The 26,135-nt window shown below is 34.9% G+C and overlaps 2 protein-coding genes across 3 annotated transcripts in view; one reads left to right on the top strand and one right to left on the bottom strand.

Annotated features, from left to right (window-relative positions):
- Positions 1-26,135, top strand: part of LOC119072845 (heterogeneous nuclear ribonucleoprotein L) — a 217,161-nt gene that overhangs the window by 97,068 nt on the left and 93,958 nt on the right. For both annotated transcript variants that reach the window (XM_037178157.1, XM_037178158.1), the window contains exon 3: positions 24,307-24,392. In XM_037178157.1, coding sequence (XP_037034052.1) covers positions 24,307-24,392 — 86 coding nt within the window. The remainder of the gene's footprint in view (positions 1-24,306; positions 24,393-26,135) is intronic.
- On the bottom strand, positions 1,751-4,295 carry LOC119072844 (L-gulonolactone oxidase-like). The gene is made up of 7 exons (XM_037178156.1): positions 4,144-4,295; positions 3,586-4,085; positions 3,185-3,508; positions 2,904-3,132; positions 2,595-2,841; positions 2,429-2,537; positions 1,751-2,370 (listed from the first exon to the last, which is right to left on the bottom strand). Exons 1-7 carry the CDS (start codon positions 4,212-4,214, stop codon positions 1,877-1,879), a joined length of 1,974 nt encoding a protein of 657 aa, XP_037034051.1. The 5' UTR covers positions 4,215-4,295; the 3' UTR covers positions 1,751-1,876.

The raw sequence follows: 26,135 nt of genomic DNA on the forward strand, positions 1-26,135 counted from the left end.
AAATTAAATTTTACACCCAATTTTAGTTCAAACAAGATGGCTTAGGTTTTCTCATCATCTGCCAAATAATTTTTACAAAAAAAAAATTTAGACTGGAAACAACCAAAATTTTACCAAAAAAATCTGCGTCTCATGTGGCAGATAAATTTTCTTGCTGGTCTGTTCCTGAACATCTGCCACTTTGGCAGAACTAATTGGGTGTAAAATTTAATTTTTGACACTTTTCTCGAAGAGATTTTTGTTGGGATGTCAGTCGTTTTAGAAGTGTAGTCAACACTGCTTTTTATAACAGTTTACAGTTTTAATTCAAAAATTTTACGAAAATCAAAAATTTGACGAAATTCGAAAATTTGACGAAATTCGAAAATTTGACGAAATTCAGAAAATTTGACGAAAATCGAAAATTTGACGAAATTTCAAAATTTAACGAAATTCGAAAATTTGACGAAAGTAATTCTCTATCTGCCACCATTCAAGAAATATCTCCAAAACCCCAATTGACCCATCCATTTCCAACTTTCGACATTTTTCACATATGCCCCTCTGTTCTACTCGTAAAACTCTGAGACTTTGCCGAAGAAAGTAATTCTCTATCTCTCATAACCCAAAAAAATATTAGTCCTTAAATCCTACGCTCGAGTAGCTCAAAATTTGGTCACTCTAATCACTCTAGGTCAAACGAATCTGCCCCGATTTTTTTAATTATTTTTTTGTTCGAATCGTGTTACGAATACCTTTCATTTAATGGGTCGCACGCCTCTGTAGGTTTCAATACAGCTAAGCTACAGCCGAAAACGCGTTCCCGACCCTCGAAAACCACACTCAGAAACCACTTCGAGGCCAATAAAACAAAATTCTGGTTTTTCTTGGGGTAGTGGCGTATCACAATTTCATTTTTATGCCCACCCTGAGGTTCCTGCAAAATTTCATGGAGATTGGCTGACTAGTTTCCGAGATCGACCGTCGATAGATAGATAGACAGATAGATAGACAGATAGATAGAAACATACAGAGTAAGTTGAAAGATTTTGATTGTTTGGAAAACGTTAATTTGGTGCATTTTCTATCAAAATGACCAACTTCAAAACGATGTATCTCCGGCAATTTTAAAGTTACATAGTCGAGTGATAGCTCGTTTTGCTCGTATTTGAAGCGCGAATAAGATAGAATAGGATTTGTGGTGATACAGGCCAAAGGAAAGAAACTTAAATTCTCGCCTATATATAGTTGCCGCGTCTCAAAAAAAATTCTTCGTTCTTCTTTTGGAAGTTAGACTGCGTCAAGTCCTCCGCTAACGCTCCGGACATGATTTTATTACGGTCGGTGAATTTTAATTAAGTGACCCAGTTTGTTTCAGCTGTTTCAGCTGATCCACTCACACAAACAAAGGTTTCTTACGACTTTTGAATGGTTTCAGCACCTACAACTCGCTTGTTTGTACATATTTCACCCGAAAAGGTCTGTTCCAAGGCCATACGAATTGTCATTTTACTGTCAATGAGTGATGCATTCCGAAGTCGCCGAATGCACAAACTCTTTCAAACCAATCTAATTTAGTTGGGCAAGGACTAGACTATTCCAACTGTTTTCTTAATATCGGAAACATTCTCGTCATTGAGCAAATAAAAAACATTTTGTCATAAGACGTTCCGCAAAACAAGGTCGATCTTACTTTTAAATTGCAAAATTAAATACCGTCACGTCGTCGGAACAAAATTACTGGTACAAATAAAAGTCTGTAGGAATGTAATTTGCAAAATTTCTTTATCTCAAAATTATTTACTTTTTTCTTATCTTCAACAAAATATTTACCTAAGCACGGTCGCATACCGAAAGTATTTATCATTGCGACAAAATTCATCACTACATAAATCGGTTAACCACTTACGACACCAACGAGTAGATCATCTACGGCTCCGACAACGTCCCCTAGTGATTTCAATTCACTCAGCTGTTTACCTAATGTACCTATGGTTTCGAGTACGTTGTCGACTTGAGTAACTCCTTTAATTAACAATCCTACGGTTCCAACTACACCTTTCAGTGTACAATCAGAAATAACAGTCTTAATTAGTGTAGGAACCACTGACACAAGATATTTCACAATGCCGAGCGGGGGTGGCAATACACTTTTATCGAACACGACTTCGGCGATTTCATTTTTGGTTTGGCAAACGTTGTAAGTGTACCCAGGAAGGGTTGTACATATTTGTGTGGATGCACAATCGTCGTTCTCCGAGCAGATGCAATTGTCCAATATGGCACAATGTTTTGTCAATGGATCCATGTCGATTTTCGTTCCAGTTTGTTTCAGACGACGACCGAAATTGTTTATGAATAGCTCGTTCGGATCATATTTGTTCATGATGGCTGGGATCGAAATACTGTTTAATTTTGTTGCGCTTGTGTACTCTCAATTGACACATACCCACGAAATTTCTCCTAGCAGTTTTGTCCAATTTCAGGTCAATACTCTCCGAATCATGATAAACCAGTCCACTTTTGCCCCAATGAGATCTAGCATTGAATTCATTTGTCTGTGGAAATAATGTAAATTCTCAATGGATCCTCTTCGTAAATAGGTTTCGCCATACCAGCGTTTGTAAAATGGTTTGATAACCAGCCAGACTTCCTGACGGTCGATTGTAAATGTCTTTTCTGTTCCACACATAGAATTCAAAATGCACAGTTTGTCTGCCATAAGCCGTAGACATGTAGATATCCGATTTGTCTGAAAATCTCATCAAAATTCCTTGTAATGGGAATGCAGTCGGCGTCGCTTTAATAATTGCTTTCACTTCTTCGATAAACTCGCCTAGCCGAGATAGCTCAAGACCGAACCTTTGCACAAAAACAAGAACCGATAAGAATAAGGCTTCCACATAGGCGGAATGCATTTTTACTCATTGTCGAGAATTGTAATACCGTTCACACCATGGGACCAAGCACAGGCCCTTCCTAGTATGCCTTGCGGCTCGTCATAACAAATTGGAGCAAACATTTCGTCATAGTAACCAACAGCTGGATTCTGAAAAACCCCTCCCTGAGTCGCATAAATTGGTACCCAGTCAGGTAATGGGATTAGCAGCGCTAATTCCAAAAAGTATTCGATGGCATGAAGAACGGTGTAGCCTATAATAACATTATTCTCATTCATTTCATAATAGTGTAACTCGTCGTTTACCGAGAGTAGTGGCCGCAGGGCATGAACTTTCCGTTAGACCGAAAGCAATTTCCTTAGCCAAGGCACTGATTAATGCAAAATTACTGTACACCGATGGCGTATGATCATTCGTATAGTCAGTTCCTGGAGTTGCTTTATCTACAATTGTCCAATTAGACACCACAACTTCATTGAATGCCGGGAACCAGTAAAGCGCTACTTGGTCTGTATTCTTCGCAATGTCCACTGCATTACCATTTGTGAGTATTTCATCGGACACAACATAGTTGTGAGCGAGCGTTTTGTATAGTTTCACAGTATTCATTGTTACTTCGACTACAATTCCTACACGAAAGCAAAAGGAGAGGGACGGCGAAAGATATGGGAAAATTGTATGCATAAAATTGTTGGCATTTACGTACCCAGAAGACCCAGATGTATTTTGAAAGCTTTCAAATCCTCCGGATCTGTTATCTCTTTTATATCACCCTTTCCGTCGACAATTTTCAATTTAGCTACTTGAGAAGAAATAGAAGCATGATACCTTATTGTAGAACCATGTGCTCCAGTTCCAATCGCTCCACCGATCGTTATATTGCCATACGCGGGTGTAGTTCTGAATCCTCTATCATATAAACGCAAAAACGTTGTTGCTTCCCGTAAGTTCAAACCTGCACCAAACGTTGCTGTTTTATCGTCATTCATTTTCATGGATTGCAGTCCAGTCATATCAACTGGAATTCCTTCTGTGCAGATGATGTCCGTTTGAGAATGTCGAACACCAAATGCTTTTACCGTTAGCTTTTTACTGATTGCTTCTTTCACGATTTTAACCACATCACCAATACTCTTTGGATATCTTATATAGTCATAAGGTTGGCACAATGGATACCGGCGATATGTTGAGTATTCCTTAGTAGACCTTTATGTGAAATGACAAATCGTTAGTTTATGGCTTAGAAATTGGGTATTCAACTGACATCGAACAATGTAGGAAAGGCGAGAAAATTATACCAAAGAGAAAGTAGCAAGACCCCGATTTCAATAACATTTTTATTCAATTTTCTGTAAGTCACTGAATAACGGTCACGAATTGTTTGTGGCCTTATAGCTTCCAGTCTTATTGTACAACGGTACACCTGTGTCAATCGCGCATTTTGAAAATAAGTAATGATTCACATTGCCGATTGTTTTCGGTTGTTTAACTCAACTTTCATAAAAAATATCTCATCTCACTTACCCTACCTTCTATGGCGAATTGACTTTTTATATGAAGAATCATGTGTCACTCGTGCATCTACCACGCCACCAGTAAATCTATCAACCTCGCATTTCTACACTACGATTAGTAGTTTCTTCATTCACTCAGCAAAACCTACGTTGCTCATCGTCCTGTATGTATGTAACAATCGATGACGATATTGATCTACTTCATGAGTGCAGTATTTATTCGCTCTGTAATGTATTCACAGTATTTACGCGTAGATATGTTAAAGAAACAACAGATTGTGTGACATATAAAGCTACCTATAAAATCAAGGTAGGAGCGTCGCAGGGCCAGACTGGCTACGTATATGCCCTTCGGGCATAGAATAAAAACCATTTCTAAGGAACTTTTCGTTCATACAAAAAATAAAAAAGAAACCTTCGGGCATCACCTGGAGTGTCGTAATTGGTCGAGGTAGTAGTACACTAAAAAACTACAAATTAACTTACTCGGAAGCGTTCGAACGATTTTGAAATAAAAAAGGTTCACGGAGATAAGTTACAGCAGCTAATGACACCCCTACTTTTCCAACAAGTCTACGTAAGAATGCGATAAATAACGGCAAAAGTACAGGTAGAGGCAGTGAAATTTCAGCTTGAATTTACTTCAGTTGTTTTTCAGCTGATCCACACAAACAATCAAAACTGTTTATTCGTCTTTATACAGTTTTACTACTACCACGTGTGAGTGTGTAGAAGATTGAATGTGTGGGTCAGCTGAAAAACAGCTGAAGCGAATTCATGCTGAGATTTCACTGTCTCTGACTGTATTATCTACTAGATCCGCTTTAAAATTCGTTTGAACCAAAGTATTTGAACATAGGGAAGGTAAGGTAATGCAAATCCGCAAAAACACGCAGGACCCTACTTTGAGGTGAATTTATTGTATAACATACATCACGTTGTAAGACTCGAAAGTTGGGTCCCGAAACTTTTGTGAACTATTGAGGTTTTATAGCCTTATATACCTTTCGTGTTTATATACTTTTCCAGCTATTGCTGGAATATTCAACTCGCTTATCAGGAGAGGGATTACGACATCAGTTCTCTTTTCTCTATTCTTTTCAATTTCATCAGAAAAATAATTAATTTTTTGCTCGACGGATTTTAGTCAAATAAAATGCCATCGTGTATCACATGATCTCAGGACTCCGGAACAGTAATCAGTTTTTCAATCGGCCCTATATAAGGGGATATGGGTTTGAAAAAACGTCTGCTGCCGTTTCATCTCATCCTTTTTTAAGACTCTTATCGCTAAGTCGATATAACTGATTGCTGTTCCAGAGTCCTGAGGTCATGTGCTACACAATGACATTTTATTTGACTAAAATCCGCCGAGTAAAAATTAATTATTTTGCTGTTTGACAATGGTTTTGTTGCAGCGACATCTTTCAGTGAAAAAGGTAATCGTTCTCTATCAGTAAAGTTTTGATTGAATAGATAAAAAAGAACTGACGCCGTAATCCCTCTCCAGTATGATCCTGCTCGAACAATTACTTCACTTCCTTCAATATCATTCAATTGTATCATTGAATCAAATTCGGTTGCATTTTTATCTCTTCCATTTTTAAAACCATCTCCAGAAATTTCCACTTATCGTTTCATTGTCTGTCGAAGCACAACTCGAATATGGATACAATAAAACAAAAGGAAAAGCATCTACATAAAGTCAGTGATTGAAACCATTTGGTTGGTTGACTTTTTGTTTGTTTCTCGTTTTGGAATCGAAAGAGTGTAGCGCGACTCTTTATTAGTATGTGGTTGTTTTAAGATGCGGTAAAAATGTTATTTATGGATCCTCGAATTGACGTTGGCATTGACTTCAAACTTTATGTTCAATATGCCATCAAATTTATCATTGTTTCACTGATGATACATAAATATTTCACTGCGATGCTCTGTGTGCATAAATGTCGGATTTTCCTTTTTTTTTATTTATTATCTCTCTCTTTTTTATGATTCCACATCTTTCCATTCATTTATTTTCCAATTGGATTTTCCCAATAAAAATTTAACTCACATCCTCTCTTTTACATGAAAAAAAATAAAATACAAAAAAAAACCCGAAAATATAATCACGGCAAATTCATCAATTCCAATTAAAATAAATTATTTCCGATACGAGTGTCAGCACAGACAAAGAAATCTAATTATTTTGCATGTCCGTCGATACGTCAACAAATTCCTCGCGTTTGGAATATAATATATGTCGAAACGAAATGCAAATTATAAAATCAATCATGTTTTAATTAGTTTAACGAACAAACGTGAATCGTGAACGTTTTATTGATCATAATAAAATTTTAATTCGTGCAGTCGAGCGTATGGTATAATTCGAAAAGTTTGATGTATAACTCTTACAATTTGTTCAAATAGATTTTCTGTTCTTAGAAACTCTGCTTCCCTTCACTTAGATACCACATATTGCCGACCCACAAAATCCACTGTTGCGTATGTGTATATAAATATTACACACTCTTATACACTCTTTTTGTACATGAAACGCTCACATTGACTCGTGTAATAGGCTAGATATAACAGACGGTGCCATTACTGTATGTGTTTCAATCTAATATAAGATGGATTGTGGGTTGAAGAACTGGTGAAATGTGAAAAAATGTCAGTAATGTTTGGTGAGTGTAGCAAATATTCTGTGTTCCTATCGTAGAGTGGTCGCAATTCAACTACACTCACCTCAACATAGTTAGCAAGAAATTCTTGTCGTTGGTTGTTTGTTTTTAAATTCAAACAGTTCCACTTCTTACAACACGTTACACACACACACTATGTGCACATTACGCCGGATGTCTAACATAAAAAATGTGATGAGCATTTTGAGGAGAGTGTACGTAACGGTACTTAACTACATCACACAGTTCTCTCCTGATAACGAGTTGTACTTTTTGACAAGCATTTCGATGGCAAAAAAAACTTTAACTTACGACTATACCCACAAAATCATTTATACCCGGCTATGGCTCTGTTTCTTTCGCACTGATCACTCAAAAATTCACAGAGTGAGTGTCACACATATCATTGTGAGAGACTCAAAGCTTTTTGCTTTAATTAAATGTGCAAATTTGAAAATCCTTGTTTTTCTCGCACAATCGTGAGACGGTGAGACGGTTTTCTGTTTTTCAGTTTCTCCCCCATTCCACTGAGATGTTAAATTAAATTTCAATTTGAAATTCTAGTCTCGTATAGACCACAAAAGAAATTAAAATCAAATCATTGCCATGTTATTCGTATATCAATTCGCACCTTCAATTTACACAAAGAAACAGCCATTAGGGGAGTTACACGATAAACCAAAAGGATTTTGCGAGAATCACTGTTGCCATTTCTTTTATGAAGTTACAGACGCCAAATGTTGTTGTTGGTTTTTCTCCACTCGATATTCATTCGCACATAAATGGCAATATCCTTTGGCTCGGTCAGAACACAATGACTCCCATGAGCTTTTTCTATTCTTTTTCCAAACCTTTTTTTTTTCTTACTTATAACCTATATTGACACTAACTTAACTAGCTTTGTATATCGGACGATCTACACGTCGGACATAAATTCAATGGAATATACACCTTTTTCAGCGGATGGATGGTGTATGAAAACCAATAAATTTAACGTTGAGCGTTGTTTGGGGAAGTTTTTTTTTATTCTGTTCAACAGTACGAACATACATCGAATGTTAAATGAATGAGTGAATATATTGGCATTGTTTTTCGATACAAACATAATTTACGGTGAGCAGAAAAAAAATATATTTTGATATTTTATAAAAAATATGATGGAATGTTGTTTGTGATGCCAAAATTATGCAGTCCGGGTTTATTGATCTTTCTATAGGAATTCACATTCAACTTAAAAAAAGGAATCAATTTATAAACATCATATGATGAAGCGCTCGCTATTTCTGAACACTATACACGCTTCGGGGTAAAGGGACCGCTTATTCTTATCGTCCTTGTTTGATCCAAACAATATTGCGGTTTTTGTGTAAACATTAAAGTTTTTCTATCAAATTCGTCGTATCAAAAGGGTAAAATTGGGAATTTTTGCTGAGTACAAACCTAGGGAAAGAACTGAACTCACTTATCCAAACAATTGAGTAAGCCATTTAACTGGCTAGGCTTCGTAATAATGTCGGAAAATGAATTTTCATAAAACGTTCAGTTCAAGGACTATTTTTGTGAAAATTTTTCTCGCATTTTCCCGAATTTCCCTACATTTTCCCAAAAAATATTTTTGAGAAAATTTGGAAAAATGTAAAGAAATTCTGGAAAATTTAGGAAAATGTTTCCCTTTTTGTAAAATTGAAAAATTTCGATGGTTTCCAACAAGCCAACAACGTCGATGACGGGAAAAGTTGTGTTCATAAAACGTTCAGTTCAAGGACTATTTTTGTGAAAATTTTTCTCGCATTTTCCCGAATTTTCCTACATTTTCCAAAAAAAATTTTTGAGAAAATTTTGAAAAATATAAAGAAATTCTGGAAAATTTAGGAAAATGTTTTCCTTTTTTGTAAAATTGAAAAATTTCGATGGTTTGCAACAAGCCAACAACGTCGATGACGGGAAAAGTTGTGTAACAGAGCTGTTCGCTGTACAAATACAGACTCGAAAACACGGAAGATAAATCTACAATTTAAGCAACAGAAAACAAAAACAAATCGCCGATCATATTTAGTTTTCATGTTGCAAATTTTGCATTGGAAAAATCAATATCCAATTCGAGTGCACAAACAGAGATAGTTTTTTACGAAAATAATTTTATTTTTTATTTACAATATTTGCTTTCCTACCGCATATCGAAATGCAGAAATCAGTGGTGGGATTTTTTTTGATTTGTCATACAAACTGTTCTGTACGTTACTCTGTACTTTACTAGATCGATCATTAAAAAAAAACTTTTTACGAACATTTGCCCAATCAAATATATATATAAATGAAACGAGGTGTTTCTAGGAAATTGATTTCAACTTCTGTGTCTAAAACACCAGAAAAAAAAATTCTAAACGACAGATAAAATGTCAACATGTTTGCCATCATATAACAAATATTATTTCACATGCAGTTGTGTACACATAGAAATTGTAGAACATAAAATCAGATTATACCAAAAACACACATTGCCTTTATGGCGGCAAGGATAATTTGCCATTTCAGAATTGAACGTAATTAGCGTGAAATTAGTTTGGATTATGTGGGAGTGCGATAAACATGCTGCTTTTGAAAAAATAAAAATCTTTCAATTTCAAAAAAAAAAAGTTCATGAGTGCAGCAGAGCTTAAACGACATAACAGATGAATTAAATTGAGTTTACTGGTCCTTCAGCGTTAAAAAAAACAATGGGAGGTTGTAATCCTTTTTACGTACGGATGTATCATCTGTTAGCGACAACGATGACACGAAAATAAATAACGAGCTGTATCTAACGTCCGTCTTATATACAAAATTTATGAATAAACAAACGAAGTAAAAGATTTTGAATCAATCTCGTGACAATACTTCGATCAAACCAAGTAATAGATTCGATAACTACGTTAATGATATGCTTCGCGACTGTTTAAGATTAATATTAATTTCGGAATTACCATGCGATTTTGGTTGAAGGCCAGGTTAAAGCGCCTTACATCATAAGTAAACATTGGGATAGTAAACCGCTTTAACCTGACCTTAAGTTCAAAAATTATTTGATTTGAATGTCCGTGCTAAAGTGGTTGTTCAAAAAATATGTTTCTCGTGCGCAAGAGATGAAAGATATAAATGAAAATGTGATAGAAAGAGATGCAAATAATCGTTACGGGTGATATACTTTATGAATGATACCTGCAAGTGCTTAGTCTACATTTGTGATATTCTGTTTGAATATAGTTCGTACGATTCTAGGAATTTTCCGATTTCACCTAATGGAGTGTACTTTTTCGACTGATCATTTTAATAAGTGCGCCAGATACTCTCATTCATGGAACGGTAGATATGTTAGTGACCTAAAATTTATATAATGCAGGCCAGTGCGGGTGACCCTTTCGTCCTATTATTAGAGCTTGGTTATTGTTATCCGAAATTTCGACAAAATATTTCTTCGATGTGAATGATGTCTCTCCTCTTCAATCCAATTAAGTTGATGTCATCTCTATAATGCCAAATTGGTTTACAAAATGTTTTTCGAATCATTTATCTCATTTTTCGCTGTTCATATTCCCATTCCGAACACGTAAACTGGTGTTTTATTTTATCATCTGTATCATCAATAAATCAATTTGTAAATTGGATCCGTCTCTGATTTTGTTTTGGATGTTATTCAATTCGTCTGCGTTTGCAAATTCGAGTGAGGCATTTCGATGTTTAATAATAAGCTTTGACTTCTATGCGGAAGATATTATGAGACAAACAAAAATCATTTTTTGCTTTCAGCGAATAAAATATACTTCAGACTCGTATTCTCCTTGTCTACAATCAAAGGAGAAAAGCTTCGGCTCAATAGAAATAAATTTTACTTTAATTCCATCAAAATGCCTTATCACAAAAATATGATAAAATATTTCCTTGCCATCATGCTATTTCACAAGGATATGACCTTTTCGTTAAATAGCGGAAACCCCGAATATTGTATCGTTTTTACATTTTAAAAGAAAATAAAATTGTCGTTACGAACGGCTTTCTAAACATTTCCTAATTCAAATGGAGCACGGGTCTTCCCTATCCTTCTAACATTATCTGTGTCTATGCTATTGCAATAATTTTTTTCCCCGTTCTTCTTCAACCAACTCTGTATTATATATATACCGATCCGATGAAGAAAAAGATGATTTATTGGCATTTGCTCAGCTTTCCTTTCAATGTGATTTATTATCATGGAAATGTGTAAACATAACCTGTGGGATATAATAAAAAGATTTTTTACTTTTGTTTATATTCGATGAAATTGTGGCTTGAAGAAAAAAATTTGTGGGATGCCTTTGGATCGGAAAGGGATATTTGAATTTTTACGAGGACACGATATGGTCGTTTCAGTTTAACGATTTACAATTTATACATAAAACCGTCATTTCTGGTTCCGAAAGTTCAATTCAAAAATTTGCTGAAAATTGATAGCATGATCTATGTATCTCAAAGCATTCAGGTTGCATTTTTCAACACTAAAAAAATAAGTTTGTATAACCGTCCAGACGAAACGAGTTCTTAGCCACACATAAAACAAGTCATACCAAATACCAACTCGCACTAATTCTATTTATCGTCTCTCCAAAACTTGTTGTTACAGTTGTTTATATCTCACAGTATTATGCCAAACAAAAATATCGGGTAAAATACACTCCACAAAGTTAGTTCCGTTCTAATGTTTTCGTATTAGATTTATGTGTAGCGTCTAACTTTCAAAACTGAAACCGACGTGACATAGTTCGGAGTGTAGATTTTATAATTGAATTTTCTGGAAATTAAAATTTATGCTGCAATGTTTTCTAAGGGGTGCACTGGTATATAGTAACTGAACAATGATATCAACAGGGCACATACAATTTGGTATTCGACTAATTGAACAATAATCAACCAACTGGTGCTTATTAACTAATTAATCAATTTCAATGAATCCACAGAAGGTATACTTTCAGTTTCAGTAGGATGAAGGAAATGTGATGATGCGTTGTTGATAAAACCCTAACGACAATACGTCGTCAACCTAGCACCATCTGCTCGGTTAACTCTTATTTCTATTTCCTTTGGTTGACTAAACCAAACGGATTCCTTGAATCCTACGTTTTCATTGCCATTTACCGAACTATTGACTAATCACGATGTAATCATTAAATCTGTTGTAGATAACAGACGACTAAGTTTCAATAGTACATTACTGTCTTGCGGGGACATTTTTTGTTGAGGCGTGTTGGAAGGTCTAGCCGAAGGCTACCTACATCCCACACTTCGAAACAAAAAATTTCCCAGCAAGACAGTACGGTAACGGTACTTTGTTGTCTTGTGGCCAGAAAATGCGAAAATTGGTTTTGAGCAAGACCGTAATGAGTCTTTTTCAGGCCGCAAGACAACAAAAACTTATCCGACTATAGAACAGTAGGGGTGTCCAAAATTGTATGGAAAAATTAAAGTGCCCTGTGTCTATGGGACCGACTCGATCCGAATCGATTTAGGGGTCGATCAATGACGAAGTATGTGAAAAATATCCAAAATCACTTGCAAACCAGGTTTTTAGAAAAAAAATTATTTCGGACTGATGACGAAGAGTGATGTTAGGACATCTTCGTTTATATTAGTGTAAAATCATCACGAGAAAACATTTTTCAACTTTTCCCATGTATCGACACCTACTCTGTCCAGGCAGCGCTTGTAAAAGATCAGATTCATAGCGTATATTCTGAGAGCGAGTCCGTATTGGTGACGAGCGACACTCAAAAAATTATTGTGTAGAAATGTTCAGAAAAGCGAGGGCTTCAAGATAATGCAAAAAAAGTTTAATTATTTCAGATTTGTTTGACAATTTTCAGATAAAACTTAATACTGGGTACCCTCGGCGAACTTTGTTGAGTTGTACTGGATGTCCAGCCAATTGTTCCAATCTTGTTTTATCATTTCTTGATAGCTTACCATGTGGCCATTCAAAATAAACCAAATTTGTCATAAGGTACAAACTAAGTCGACATCGACGAGACCTAATGTGTGCCCATGTCGCATTTCTCGAAAATTTCAATCGATTCGGATCGAGTCGGTCCCATAGACACTTTTTATCAGGGGACCATATAGATTGATTTTCTGCCCTGTGCCCCAAACATTTTGGCACTTTAGTTTTTTGGACACCCCTATAGAACAGTAAGAAATAAGATTTGTGAACCGACGCTATGACGTTTGTCCCCTTACATTCGAGAACACGTCCTCTGCAACAGATAAGAACACTCAAAATATTTGCCTTATTCTTTTCACTTAATGCGTAGAGAAGGCTAAGAAGAATAGGTAAGCCTTGGCCAAATAGATTAAAATCTTTATGCCTTTTCACTTCTATATACGTGTCTCGACTCTATTTTAAATCTAATTTGTACACACTTATATGAACTTCGTAAAATAGAAAGATAAACAAGTTCATCGCAAAATAATGATAATGTCCGGAACCCCTCAAACGTAGTACTGTATAGTAAAAGCTATAAATTTCACAATCTCTTTCCCAGGAGAAACATTCGTTCTTTGCTTTGTATACTTTCCATTATCCGTACACCTAATTTCGTTCCCAAAAAAAAAACATCTTCACCATGGTTATATCTACCTACATGCATTCGTCGTCGCTTGATTGTTTCGCATATTTCCGTCCAGGCTCTTATTTTTCTCCAAAGAAAATAAATCCATAAATTTTGCAACAGAATGAATATGTTTGTTAAATTCGCTTTGCTGCTTTTGCACACCGTTCCATGCATCCATTAAAAATTGAAATCATGGAAATTGAAATAAAAGAATAAATTCCCCGACAACAACATTATGCCAAATCGGGTTTATATAAATAAGAAGAAAAAAAATCATTTCCACTGCATTCTCCTCGGCATTCTCGTAGCAGAGAAAGAAAAGCGAAGAGTGAAGAACGAACAAAATTTAATTGCGTTAAATATGAATAAGCTTGAATGTGCAAAGCGTTCCTCATAATGCTGCTCAATTTTCGTTCGTAACAATCATATATTCAATACAAATCCGCAAAAACAACACCGAATCCGTGTTCCTTATCTAATTTAACGATATGTTAACGTTGCTACATTTACTACGAACTCATTCAGTTATAGCGATAAAAATACATAGAGACACACACACACACAAAATTATCGAGCATCAGGGGCTAATATAAATTTTCGAAAGTTCCATTTTTACCACCCCAACAATGTGAGCTTTGGTCCATGATTGTGATGAAATTTCCGAAGAAGCAACAAACCATTCGTTGAATTCCAAAACACGTATAGATTACATACCAACCAACGTACATCGGTATTATATGTTTGCCATCCATGTTGAACATACTTGTGGCCGTATCTCCGGTTTGGAAACATAAAATGGTCCATCGTCTTACAGATTTGCTTTTCCGTTAGTAATATTGCGCGTTGCAATGTTTAGGAATATGAAGATGAAGAAAAAAATCACGATAACTGGTCTGGTATATCGGCCATAAAAAGTGCTACAACTCAAAAATTTATAAAAATTTTCTTTCCTAAGAGGACTTGTGGTTTTTCTAGAGCAATTACCGCTGGAGTGGATATGCGATAAAACGAAAGAGATTAGATGCAACAGTGTCATAGAAACTGAGATGCTTAGAACGGTTAACATTCTCGTTTTATGAGTGTTTTCCCTTTGTCAACATTTCATTTTTATAATCCTGACCGTTTTCAGCCTTCGTACGGGCCTCCTTAAGTGCCACGAGAAAATGTTGGCAGAGTGGAAGTGGAGAAAATTTTACTGGAAATATGGAACATGCAGAAGTATTTTATGCTACAATACGAGCCTCGTGGACGTATATATGAGCAAATGAATATTTCACTCTAAATTGAATTGGCTCGAGTCTTGAAATGCTTGTATCTTGTAGCAAGACTTTGGGTTATTATACGAAGCGAACAGCATAAAAAGAAATTATGTTAGATAACTTTTGGTGTGGGTGGAGTTGAATTGGGATGAAATGAAAGCCGGGGCACTCATTATTATTATATGCAATTGGTATGAGAATTCGTTAGAACAGCAAAAAAATGTTTTCTTGGGTTTTGGTTGGGTTATCTTCAAGTTGTTTTGTATTTTATGATGCTGTTTCATTGATCGTAAGAGAATTCAGCAATGCAAGACAATCGAAATTAACGAACTTGATGGAAATTTTATAATTTGATTTTTTGATCTGTTTGGCTGAAAATGCTGTCGAATTCGACCATAAAATATATTGCTACTGTGACGAGTGATGGGAATGACCTCAGAACTGACGGAATGTATTGTCATTGTATAGCAGTACATTTTATTGTTGAACTATCGCTGTTCCACGAGTCGATTGTTTATTGAGTTTACGGACTCCTCTAACGCTCTTCCATAGAATTTTCTAGATCGTTAGTCTTCCAGAGTCTTAGAAATATATTCTTATGAGTAATAATCTCGGAAAGGTACATCTTTACGGAGTGTGGAAGTTTAAATCTGTCACTCGTTTTTAAGAATTTGAACCTTACCGCCAGTTTTATAATTAGTTAGACGTTAGGCTGTCGTATTTCAAAGTTCTAGATTGTAAATATCCCAACCCCAAGAGGTTAAATATCTTAAGATTCTAAATATCCCAAGAGCTTAAATATACCAATAATTGAAATATATCTCGAGTTTAAATATCCCAACAGCTAAATATCCCAAGAGTCTAAATATCCCAAGAGCTTGAATATCCCAAGAGTCTAAATATCCTAAAAACGTAAATATCTCAAGAGCTTAAATATCACAAGAGTCTAAATATCCCAAAAACTTAAATATCCCAAAAGCCTAAATATCTCAAGAGCTTAAATATCCCAAGAGTCTCAATATCCCAAAAACTTAAATATCTCAAGAGCTTAAATATCCCAATAGTCTAAATATCCCAAAAACTTTAATATCCCAAGAACCTAAATATCTCAAGAGCTTAAATATCCCAAGAGTCTAAATATCCCAAAAACTTAAATATCTCAAGAGCTTAAATATCACAAGAGTCTAAATATCCCAAAAACTTAAATATCCCAAAAGCCTAAATATCTCAAGAGCTTAAATATCCCAAGAGTCTCAATATCCCAAAAACTTAAATATCTCAAGAGCTTAAATATCCCAATAGTCTAAATATCCCAAAAACTTTAATATCCCAAGAACCTAAATATCTCAAGAGCTTAAATATCCCAAGAGTCTAAATATCCCAAAAACTTAAATATCTCAAGAGCTTAAATATTACAAGAGTCTAAATATCCCAAAAACTTAAATATCCCAAAAGCCTAAATATCTCAAGAGCTTAAATATCCCAAGAGCTTAAATATCTCAAGAGCTTAAATATCCCAAGAGTTCAAAAGTGTCATTGACTTTTCACCTCCCCCTATAATTTGTGACATACTAAAATGTTCATAGTGGTCAGTTTTGACTGCTTGGATATGTAAATTCGGGTACATAGTAATACAGAATGGAGCATACTTGACACACTTTTTAATCGTTTGCAAAGGAAAAATGTCAAATTAATGAAATAGCAAAACATTATACGAGAAGTGCCAATATTATTAGCATTCCATTATTTTTAGAACATTTCTAAGATTTGCATATTCTCACAACTAATAACTACACTGGCAGTAATCAACAGTGCGAGAACCAATGTTTCAAACGAAAAAAAAAATTGACTGTGTTATGAAAAGCACTTTCGAAAACATTGCTAGTTAAGCATTCTTCATGAATTATTCACAGTTTACGAATTGAATTATTTGTGCTGCAGAGCTAATCTAGTTCTTTGAATAAATAAAATTAACTATGCACAAATCAACATTCAGTGCTGAACAATAACATTAAGATAAATAAGTCGGGATGATGTGTACTTATGAAACACTTCGCATGCTCTCTCTCTCTTTCTCTCACTCGCAAATCATCTAAAAGTTTTGCACTTATTTATTGAGCATCTTGAGCATATACCGAACCAAACTACACTTTACTGTAGTTTTGTGTTGTACAAATGAATTGTTAAAACAAGTACCTCGTAAACATCATGTTTGTTCCCAAAATTTAACTTTAACATCTCATCCTCTATCATTTATTGCACATTTAAATCTAATAAGTAAACATCTTTACGTAGTTTATATGAGTTGATAGAATGTACAGTGAGCTGTGCTACATATAGTAAAATATATCAGCCGTTCCTAATCACGTTGTTGGCTGCACATAAAGTGGTATTCTGTCTTTTATATTTCGTAACAAAAAAAATGTTCTGCAAAGCATCATATTGAACGTATCATCGCAAACAATTATGTTCTTAGTATATAGGAGGAAAATAAATATTTAAACTTGTCATCCCTTTTGTAAGCACATCAATTTTGAAGATGATGTTTCACAGAGAACTTTCCATTTGATATTTTCATTAACATTTTCTTTAAAACGTCTAAATAGAAAAAAAATGTAAAGTCAGCTTTCACTCCGATCATATTGCAATACAAAGGGAAATCGAGAATAAGACAGAATTTGGTATTTCATACCACGGGGACGAAAATGAGGTCAATTTTGGATTATTTTCTCGAGCTTTCGTTCTTTTGCATGAAAAATGACACACGTACCCTCCCTTGAAGCACTTGTAACTTCGTTCTACAACTCGCGAATTTACCTTCAATCAATTATCAATGACACACACGTAATGGTTATTCATGAAATCGAGTGCAAGAACTGCATTAGGCTCCAACATTAGGATGTTGAGCACGTGTGAGCCACGAGAGCAAGTGCTACAACTACGACAGTCCAAAACGAACCATGATCTAGCGATCCCAACAAATTACAAACTACAAGACAATGTATCTAATCGTGAAATCTGTTACATCTTTTGTTAACAGTATCGTTTGTTGTTTCAAGCAAAATCTTTTACTTCATTTGATTTAACATAATATGTCCTATAAAAGGTGACACTATTTAGAACTCACTCCTTAGTTCTGTCGTCATTGTCGACCTGTTTCAAATTTGGTCTCGTTTTCGCGTGGCTGATTTGGCTATTTCTAAGCGATTATAAATGATTTTTTGTTTCGAGCTTTCGTGTCCACAAAACACTAATTGTGGAAAATCATTTTGAAATTGATTTTTTTTCTTTTATAAATCTGCCGTTCGCCTAAGTACACTTTCAAATAATCTTTCGATAATACTTGATTTTCCGAAGACACAATCATCGTTCAGCTAAACCTATTTACAGCCCCATTCAAAAAAAAGTGTATTTGACTCCTCGTGTGTTCTTACAATATTCAATTTATTCAACCATGTACTCAGATATGTAATCCAGACATGGCGAAAATTGAAAAAAAAAAATTTTTTTTGTTTGGTCATGCATTTCCATAATATTTTCTTTTTGTTTTCGCTTTGTGTACACATATAACTTACCATCCTTGGGGGGTATATTTTACAAAAAGGGATGTGTATTTGTGGACCTGAATTTGGTAGCAGAAATATGTTTCACAAACATGAAAACCCAGAGAAAAGTTTGAATTATTTCATTTTACTTGTCGCTGTCACACACATATATATATATATATTACTTGTTGTTTATGTGCTGGCTTTCTTGAGGTGTTGAAAGATTTTTTTTTACTCAGAAATTATATGATTTGTCAATGTTTTGCAGTTTTGTACTCGAAGTTTTTACCCTTCTCTTCTTGCTTACTCGGTTAAAGTTTTATAAAAAAATCGACAAACAAACAAAAACACCTGTGGTCTGACATATGACATTCAAGGTGATATATTCACCTTTATAAACCCACACTCACTAGAAGAGAATGAAGGTCACCAAGGACTTTGATAATAAATCGACAAATTCATCAATAATAAAGTTTATGAATAATAAAGGAACGAGAGGTGAGGCGCGAGACTAAACAAGCCCGTATAGTTCCCTTTCCATTCCCCTAAACGGTATGCAAGTATTTTATAAACATTTGCAAAACAAATGATCAGATGTGTCAAGAAACAGCCAAATTTTTTATATTTTTATCGATGCAGATCATGATTCTAAACGAAAAATCGTTCTACGACATGTCTCAAAAATTCATAGTTTTTTTTTAAATCAACAAATCAACAATAAATTTCTGCAGTGTCGACAATACATTTCATCGACCGAGAACTTCGTCGTTTTTAATCTCTACCTTCAAATAATAGATTGGGATTATGCAACTAGAGAGTGATAGTATTTAATATGTATGGTAAAGTGCACTTAACGCCACTGTTTGTGACGGAGAAAATGCATTTATGCAACACGATGTTTCTCATCGCGTGCGAGAAAACTTTTCTCGCACTGAAACGAGAAACATCGCATGCATAAAACGTTGTATGTAACTGGATGTATATATGTGTGAGTGTTTTCTCGCACTTTGATGTTCTTGTCTTACTCGCGTTGCTCGTAAGACAAACGAACATCGCGTGCGAGAAAACACTCACACATATACATCACGTTACATAAATAACTATTACCGTACAAAAGCATGTAATAGTACATTACGTCCCTGTTTGGAGTCTTTTTATTTTGTCGATAGGTAGGTTTGTAGCCGGAGCCAAAGGCGAGGCATTTTGTGAAGACCTGCGAAAATGAAAATTATCGCAAGTGTCAACGGTGTGCCCCTTGCGAAAATTTCATTTTCGCAGGGTGCTGCAAGTAAATGGTAATTCATCAATTCGGAAACATTTTGGTTATAATCGCAAACTCATTCGTGTGTTTGTGAGCAGACATGAGAGCCAATTGAAAATTGCCGACGGCGGCCAGCCGAAAAATTGTAGTCACCGACTTCGACTATGTCGGCTCGAGCCGGCTTAAAACAGCGGCTGGAGGAAATTTTCAATTTTTCAAAATTTAAAAAAAATCTAATTTTTTGTTAATTTTTTTACATTTTAAGTCTTTTACCTGAATCAAAAATCTGAAGTCATTTTTTTAAACATCAAATGTATTCATACAAAAGAAAAACATTTTTCAATCCAATTAATTGAGGTATTCTAAGCAACTACACAGCCAAAGCTACTACACAACGTCTCAACAACATGAATAAGATTGAATTTTAATACGAATTTTTGAACAAAATAACCGTCAGCCGGATGAAAAATGTAAAAAAAGGGAAACGAATTTCAATTCAACGATTCCGAAATATGTTTGAAATTGTCATGAATGAAAATTATCTTTTCAACGGTTAATGGATCAACATTAGCCTTTTTCTTATTTATTAAATATCCTATCTCAGAGAAATGTATCTCAGGAGCGCTGGAGCTACTTGGAATGGAAAGCATTATTTTTGCAAGCGCGCTTAGATATGGAAATGATCCCTCATGCGTTTTCCACCACAAAAGAGGATCGTCAACCGAATCTGCTACCGACGTGTACTTCAAATATTCTTGATGCATCTGGTGCTCAACCCCACTCGTTAAGAAATTTTCTTTGTTGACATGTTTTTGAATCATTTCCATCCGAATGTGTTTAGCCCTATCAGGCTTTTTTGGTTCCACCACCTTACGTTTGTCTGCTTGAGGTAATCGAAGCTCAGGTTCGTATTGGCCCCATTTTTTCACGATAAGTTCAAACATATCGACATCTCGTGAGCGGCAATAAGATGATAAAAGAGGTAAATTTTGCATCGATGGGTCCAAGAAAGCTGCGACAATCATATTTTCTGTTATCGGAAATCGGTGGTTTAGTCGTTCGAGCAGGAAGGCAGTCGATTTTTCGATGATAGGAGAGCTGGTGACACAAGTGTTCAGTGCCTCCAAACTAAATAAATTTTTTCTATTAGAAAAGCGAAATTTAGCAAAGCAAAAATTATTCTCGTTTACCTCGCCTTGATGTCTACGTAGCAGAAAACAGATATATTCAGCGATGGATAACTATTACCTTGCATTACGTCGGTTGCTTTTTCGAACACTTCGAGCACCTTTACGAAATCCTTATAGCTAATTTCAATTCGGTGTCAGAAAATACTTGATCATATCTTCTGATGGATCCCAAATAATTGTTTATGGTGTCTACAACGATCCCATTCAGGAAAATTAATTTTTTTGTATGAAAATTGGAAAATTAGAAAAAAAAAAGTTTTTGAAATTATTAACCAAATGTAGAGCTACAACTTGATCTATAACCGAACTTATCAGTCCAATACAGAAATCAAAAAAAAAATTAATTGCCTAATATTTTTGTTTTAAAGTTTTTCTGTTCTAATTTTTTTTTTTTTCTAATTTTTCAAGCCGTTTTGAGTCGGCTGAGCCGGTTTTTTCCCACCTTGTCGACTGGCGGCTCGACTCGACCAAAAAGGCTCGACTTCGGCTTGACCGGCGGCTTATTTTCGACGGCTCTCATGTCTGTTTGTGAGCACCTTGCTTCGGTAATCTGCTATTCTGACTACTTTGATGATTGAAATTGAAACTCGTACCATATGTAAATGCAGACTAACGAAGCGGGATTAAGGTGCACTTTAACTTCCAAAGTTTCAGGAGAAAATGAAAAGACATTTGTTCACGTCAAGAAATTTCACACGAAAACCAGACTCTCTTCATCGTTCTGTTCTTATTCCGAAAATCAAGTCTCTCCTAATCGCCTTAGCGAATGTTCATGTCTACGGATCAACTATACAAGTTATAATAACATTATGGAATATTTTTAATTTCGCTTTGAAATTAGTTATACTCTTAACGTGGCTTCTCGTTGGCGTACTTAATGAAAATCTTGCTCATCTGCAAATGTGTGAACTTAAAAGAATTTTGTTACATTTTTTTAATAAAATTCAATTACCTATCCCAACCAAATTATTCCGTTTAACTTTCCAAACTATTCGTTAAAAGTTTTTCTTGCCACGTTTTTTTTTAAAGACTCTCGGTAAAGACTGTTACACTAACGGTTTGTTTATTGTTATTTTGTTGGCTTCAATGTTTGTCTCGTTATACATTTTACTTTTAAGCATATTTTGCATGCATCGTGGAACATTGCTCCGTTAACAGAGTTTCTAAATTTATAACCTTCCTTCCTTCCATATGATGGCACAACCGTGTGTACGCTCTGTGTGTACATGTATGACGGCAAGTTCCTGAAATGGAAATTCCGCACATTTTAATTTAGTTTATAATAATTCATTAAAACTTCATATCTCAATTATCCGAGCACATTGTCACGGAAATCTAATTAACGGAGCCGACTTTATCGTATATAAATTTCACCCCAGTCTGAAAGTAATTTTAAGGACTTTTAGTTTGGTTGGTTCATTTGTAACGCTTGAAGTTTCGTTTAACTCGTTTTGGCTTCAGGAAAACTGTTTTCGATTATTGGAAGAAAATACTTCTGTCTCCTGAGATGCAGATCATTGCAATTGTTGCTGGATATTTAGTAAAAGTTGTATCCTTTCCCCTTTTTTATCATTTACCGCTAAAACATTCCAATGGTCTTTGTTCACAGGTTGAGGTTTCGTATTTTATTTCATTTTCAACATGCTCGTTTCCAGATTTCCATAATTTTCTATCGCGCAGCACATTAAAATGCATTACATTTAAAAGCGCGGATTGCAAAAATTGGGCAGCATATTAATCAAAATTAAATTATCTTTCCAATTCTTGGTCTTCCGTTTGGATTTGTAGCAAGTAGAAATCAGAAAATTTTGAGGTGGACCGGCTAATGTTTAAAATTAAAATATTATTTGTAATGGTCTGTTGCATAGGCATAGGATATTGACTGTATTCTGCATACAAACTTCCTTTGCTTGATCAGAATATGGAAGAATAAGTTGGATGAATCGGAAAACCAGTAACATAAAGATAATCATTTGCCAAGATAATTGAGTATTGGGAGCACGTCGGAGAGAGTATTCAAAAAATTGTTATGTTTACACAAAATGATTGCCAAACATAAACAGACTGAGGAATTTCAGCAGCAAAACCTTTTCCCTTCGCTGTGTCGAAACGTTCTCTGTTTGCAGATGTAAAAAACCCTTATGAAGTAAATATCATAAAAAGAAAACTCCCCGAGAAAATAAAATTTCGTAAAAATATTTGGAATCAAAATGTGCAAACAAACTTGAGAAAGGCGTTACCGGTGGTGGTTTTGCAACGGAGAAATATATCCGTCAGAAGTGGCTGCTTTTCATTGTAATCTCATTTTTTGGGGAAAAGTTGCGTTCGATGTGTATATATATGTTTGTTTATATGCCATGTTACGCCTTGTACGTAATGAGGGTAGGGCTAATACGGTCGTAATTCTTTTAACATTTATTGCCAGTCATGTTTAGTCATGCTCCTGTGACAATAGTTGCCTTTTATTTATGTGTGGATGGTCGCGTTGATGTTTTTAAGCGTAGACGCTTATTACTGTCCTTTCGTGTCACAATTGAAAAGCCAAATTTTACGAATCATTTCGCTGTCGGAAAAACGTTAAAAATGTGTTCCGTGTAAGCTTAAATCGGAGTCCTTAATTTAATTTCGATTCAATTCAGAAATAGTTACGAATAAAGGAACACCATCCGTGACACGATTATTTTAATTGCAAATATCTGAAAACATGTGCATTCTTGCCAGGGAAGTTGTTGTATTTGCATTTAAATTGTTGTGTGCAAGTTTAACATTGGAAACGTATCTGATGGAAATTGATAAAGAAAGAGCTTCCAAACAAAAAGTTTTTGTTCCAAAAGTTCCAATTTGATGCTTTTTTTTTTAAATTCGATTAAATCAGGTAAAATCTCGACTTCAATTGTTTTTGAATTCGATACAACGACACATGTAGTTCGTATACATTTTGCAAAATCATTAATTTGTCTGAACAGTCTGAATGCACTTTCGGAGACATGTTCTATAGTATCTTAATGTAACTATATTGTATTTAGTCCTCTCATTGAAATGAGGGGCTTGCTTCAGAGAATTTTAATTCTACAGTGAACGACATCTCAAATGTCTCACTGTCAAATTTTTCTGAGAATTTTATTGTGTCATTGCAAATTCACCATGACATTCTCTGAAAAAAATGACAGTTAGACATTTGAGATGTCGTTCACTGTAAAAATTCCGAAAAATTATTTTTTTGGAAATCGAAAAAAAATTCGGGTTTTTCTTCTGAATTTTTCGAAATCCGATTTTTTTGGAATTTTTCAGAATTCTACTTAAACGAGTCCTGCCGTTCTGTCACTGATTTTACATCAATTAATTCTAATTTCGAATTTTCTTTTCTATTTTCAGGAAGTACTTCACACTATAAGCAGTCCACATGGTCAAGTTCAAAGAATCGTAATATTTAAGAAAAATGGCGTACAGGCGATGGTTGAATATCCTTTACAAATTTGACAATTTTTATTTACAAAGAAATCCCTTTTCAACACAAAATTATCACATTTCCTTTCAAACATATTTCCCAACTGCCACCACAACAACAACGTTTGTGGCACAACATATTTAACAAAGTATCGACTCGATATATTTATTTACTAAACGCGAAACGATTAAATGTTTCCCGTTTTTTGAATACGAAAAAAAAAAATTCATAATGTAAAACCGACACAAAGGGCCCAGCAGCAGAAAGCCAAATTTAATTGCTCTTAAAATAACCTTTTCAATATTTATAATGGAGTGGATTAATGCCTAATTGCTATTTCGTGTATTCGCCATTTTTGGTGTGTACATTTTCGTTATACGAATACCAGTTTTAGCAATCTCTATCAAAATATATTCTAATGGACACATAATTAACATTCAATTCCCCCCCTCTCAAAATGCATGTAAATTGAGTTTCACTTTAATTTTCCAAACTGTTTTCGCTTCTGCTTTTGTTTTCGGATATTTTTCAATTGTTGCCGCTCAGCTCGGGGAATTATGCGGTCCGGTGAAGTAATAGTTTTAAATTCATTTCGACACAATTATTAAATGGCCGTCATTGTGTGTGTGTGTATTGGATATTTATAATGGAAATTTATTGGTCTCCACTTGAGGTGCATCATGATTTATGTTTGGCTATGTTTTTTGGTCAGACGAAAAAGCTGCATTACGTCGAAAGCTCGTTGGGGCTATAAAACATGTTAACTTGTATAAACAAACATTATTTTTTACATGCTTCTGGTCGGTAAATGCAATTTTTTTAGTAGATTTTTCGCATTTACCGACCAGAAGGACGTAAAACACTGTACGTACGAGGTTCCAAATTTTGTTATGGTATATGGAGTAGATGATGTTGCACTAAAAATTAAGCAATACTTCAAACAAAGGAAGTAATAGATTTGCTGATTTATCGGGATACGTTTGTCGTTTACAAGAAAGGATTCGTCAAGTCCCCACGACGGTCTCAACCGAGGCATTTGAGGTCTTATAGCATTTTATATTCCAAATATTTCGAAACGACTCTTTTAGGGCCCGTCTTAGGGAAATGGACAGTTTCACGAAAATATATGGAAAATTTTATCACAAAAATTCAAAGAAACTCACCTCTTATTCTTTACATTGTATTAGGTCGCCAAGGCATATTTGAACACTAAACACTTTTTACTCGTCGCAAAGACAAAAAGTTTTTAATTAGACTCAGCGAAGTCTTGTTAGCTGACTAAAGAAGTGGGAGAGTCTACCATCGTTGAAATGTCCGACACCTTTTTGAATGAAAATATTTTACCGCCGAAGTGAATACAGCAAACATTCATTCTAGTACTTATAATAGCAAAGTGTCACAGTTGTGTCGAAATATTTTCTGTGTTTTTGTCGCGACAAAACAAAAAAAAATTGTTTTTTAATCGAGTAAAAAGTGTTTTAGTGTTCAAATATGCCTTGGCGACATAAAGAGACTATGCCTGAATACAATGGAAAGTATTAGAGGTGAGTTTCTTCGTATTATTTCGGTGAATTTTGGTGATAAAATTTTCCATACATTTTCGGGAAACTGTCCTGTCATTTACCTATGACGGGCCTTCCGAGGTTTTTCCATTAATTTTCTATTAAAATCTATTATTCATTTAAGTTTATGAAAAATAGGTTTTTTCGTCTGGGTCTGTGCATCCTGATATCCTGTAAAAATTCCACCTAATTCC

This window comes from Bradysia coprophila (genome assembly GCF_014529535.1).
Source record: "Bradysia coprophila strain Holo2 chromosome IV unlocalized genomic scaffold, BU_Bcop_v1 contig_84, whole genome shotgun sequence".
Classification (NCBI taxonomy): Eukaryota; Metazoa; Arthropoda; class Insecta; order Diptera; family Sciaridae; genus Bradysia; species Bradysia coprophila.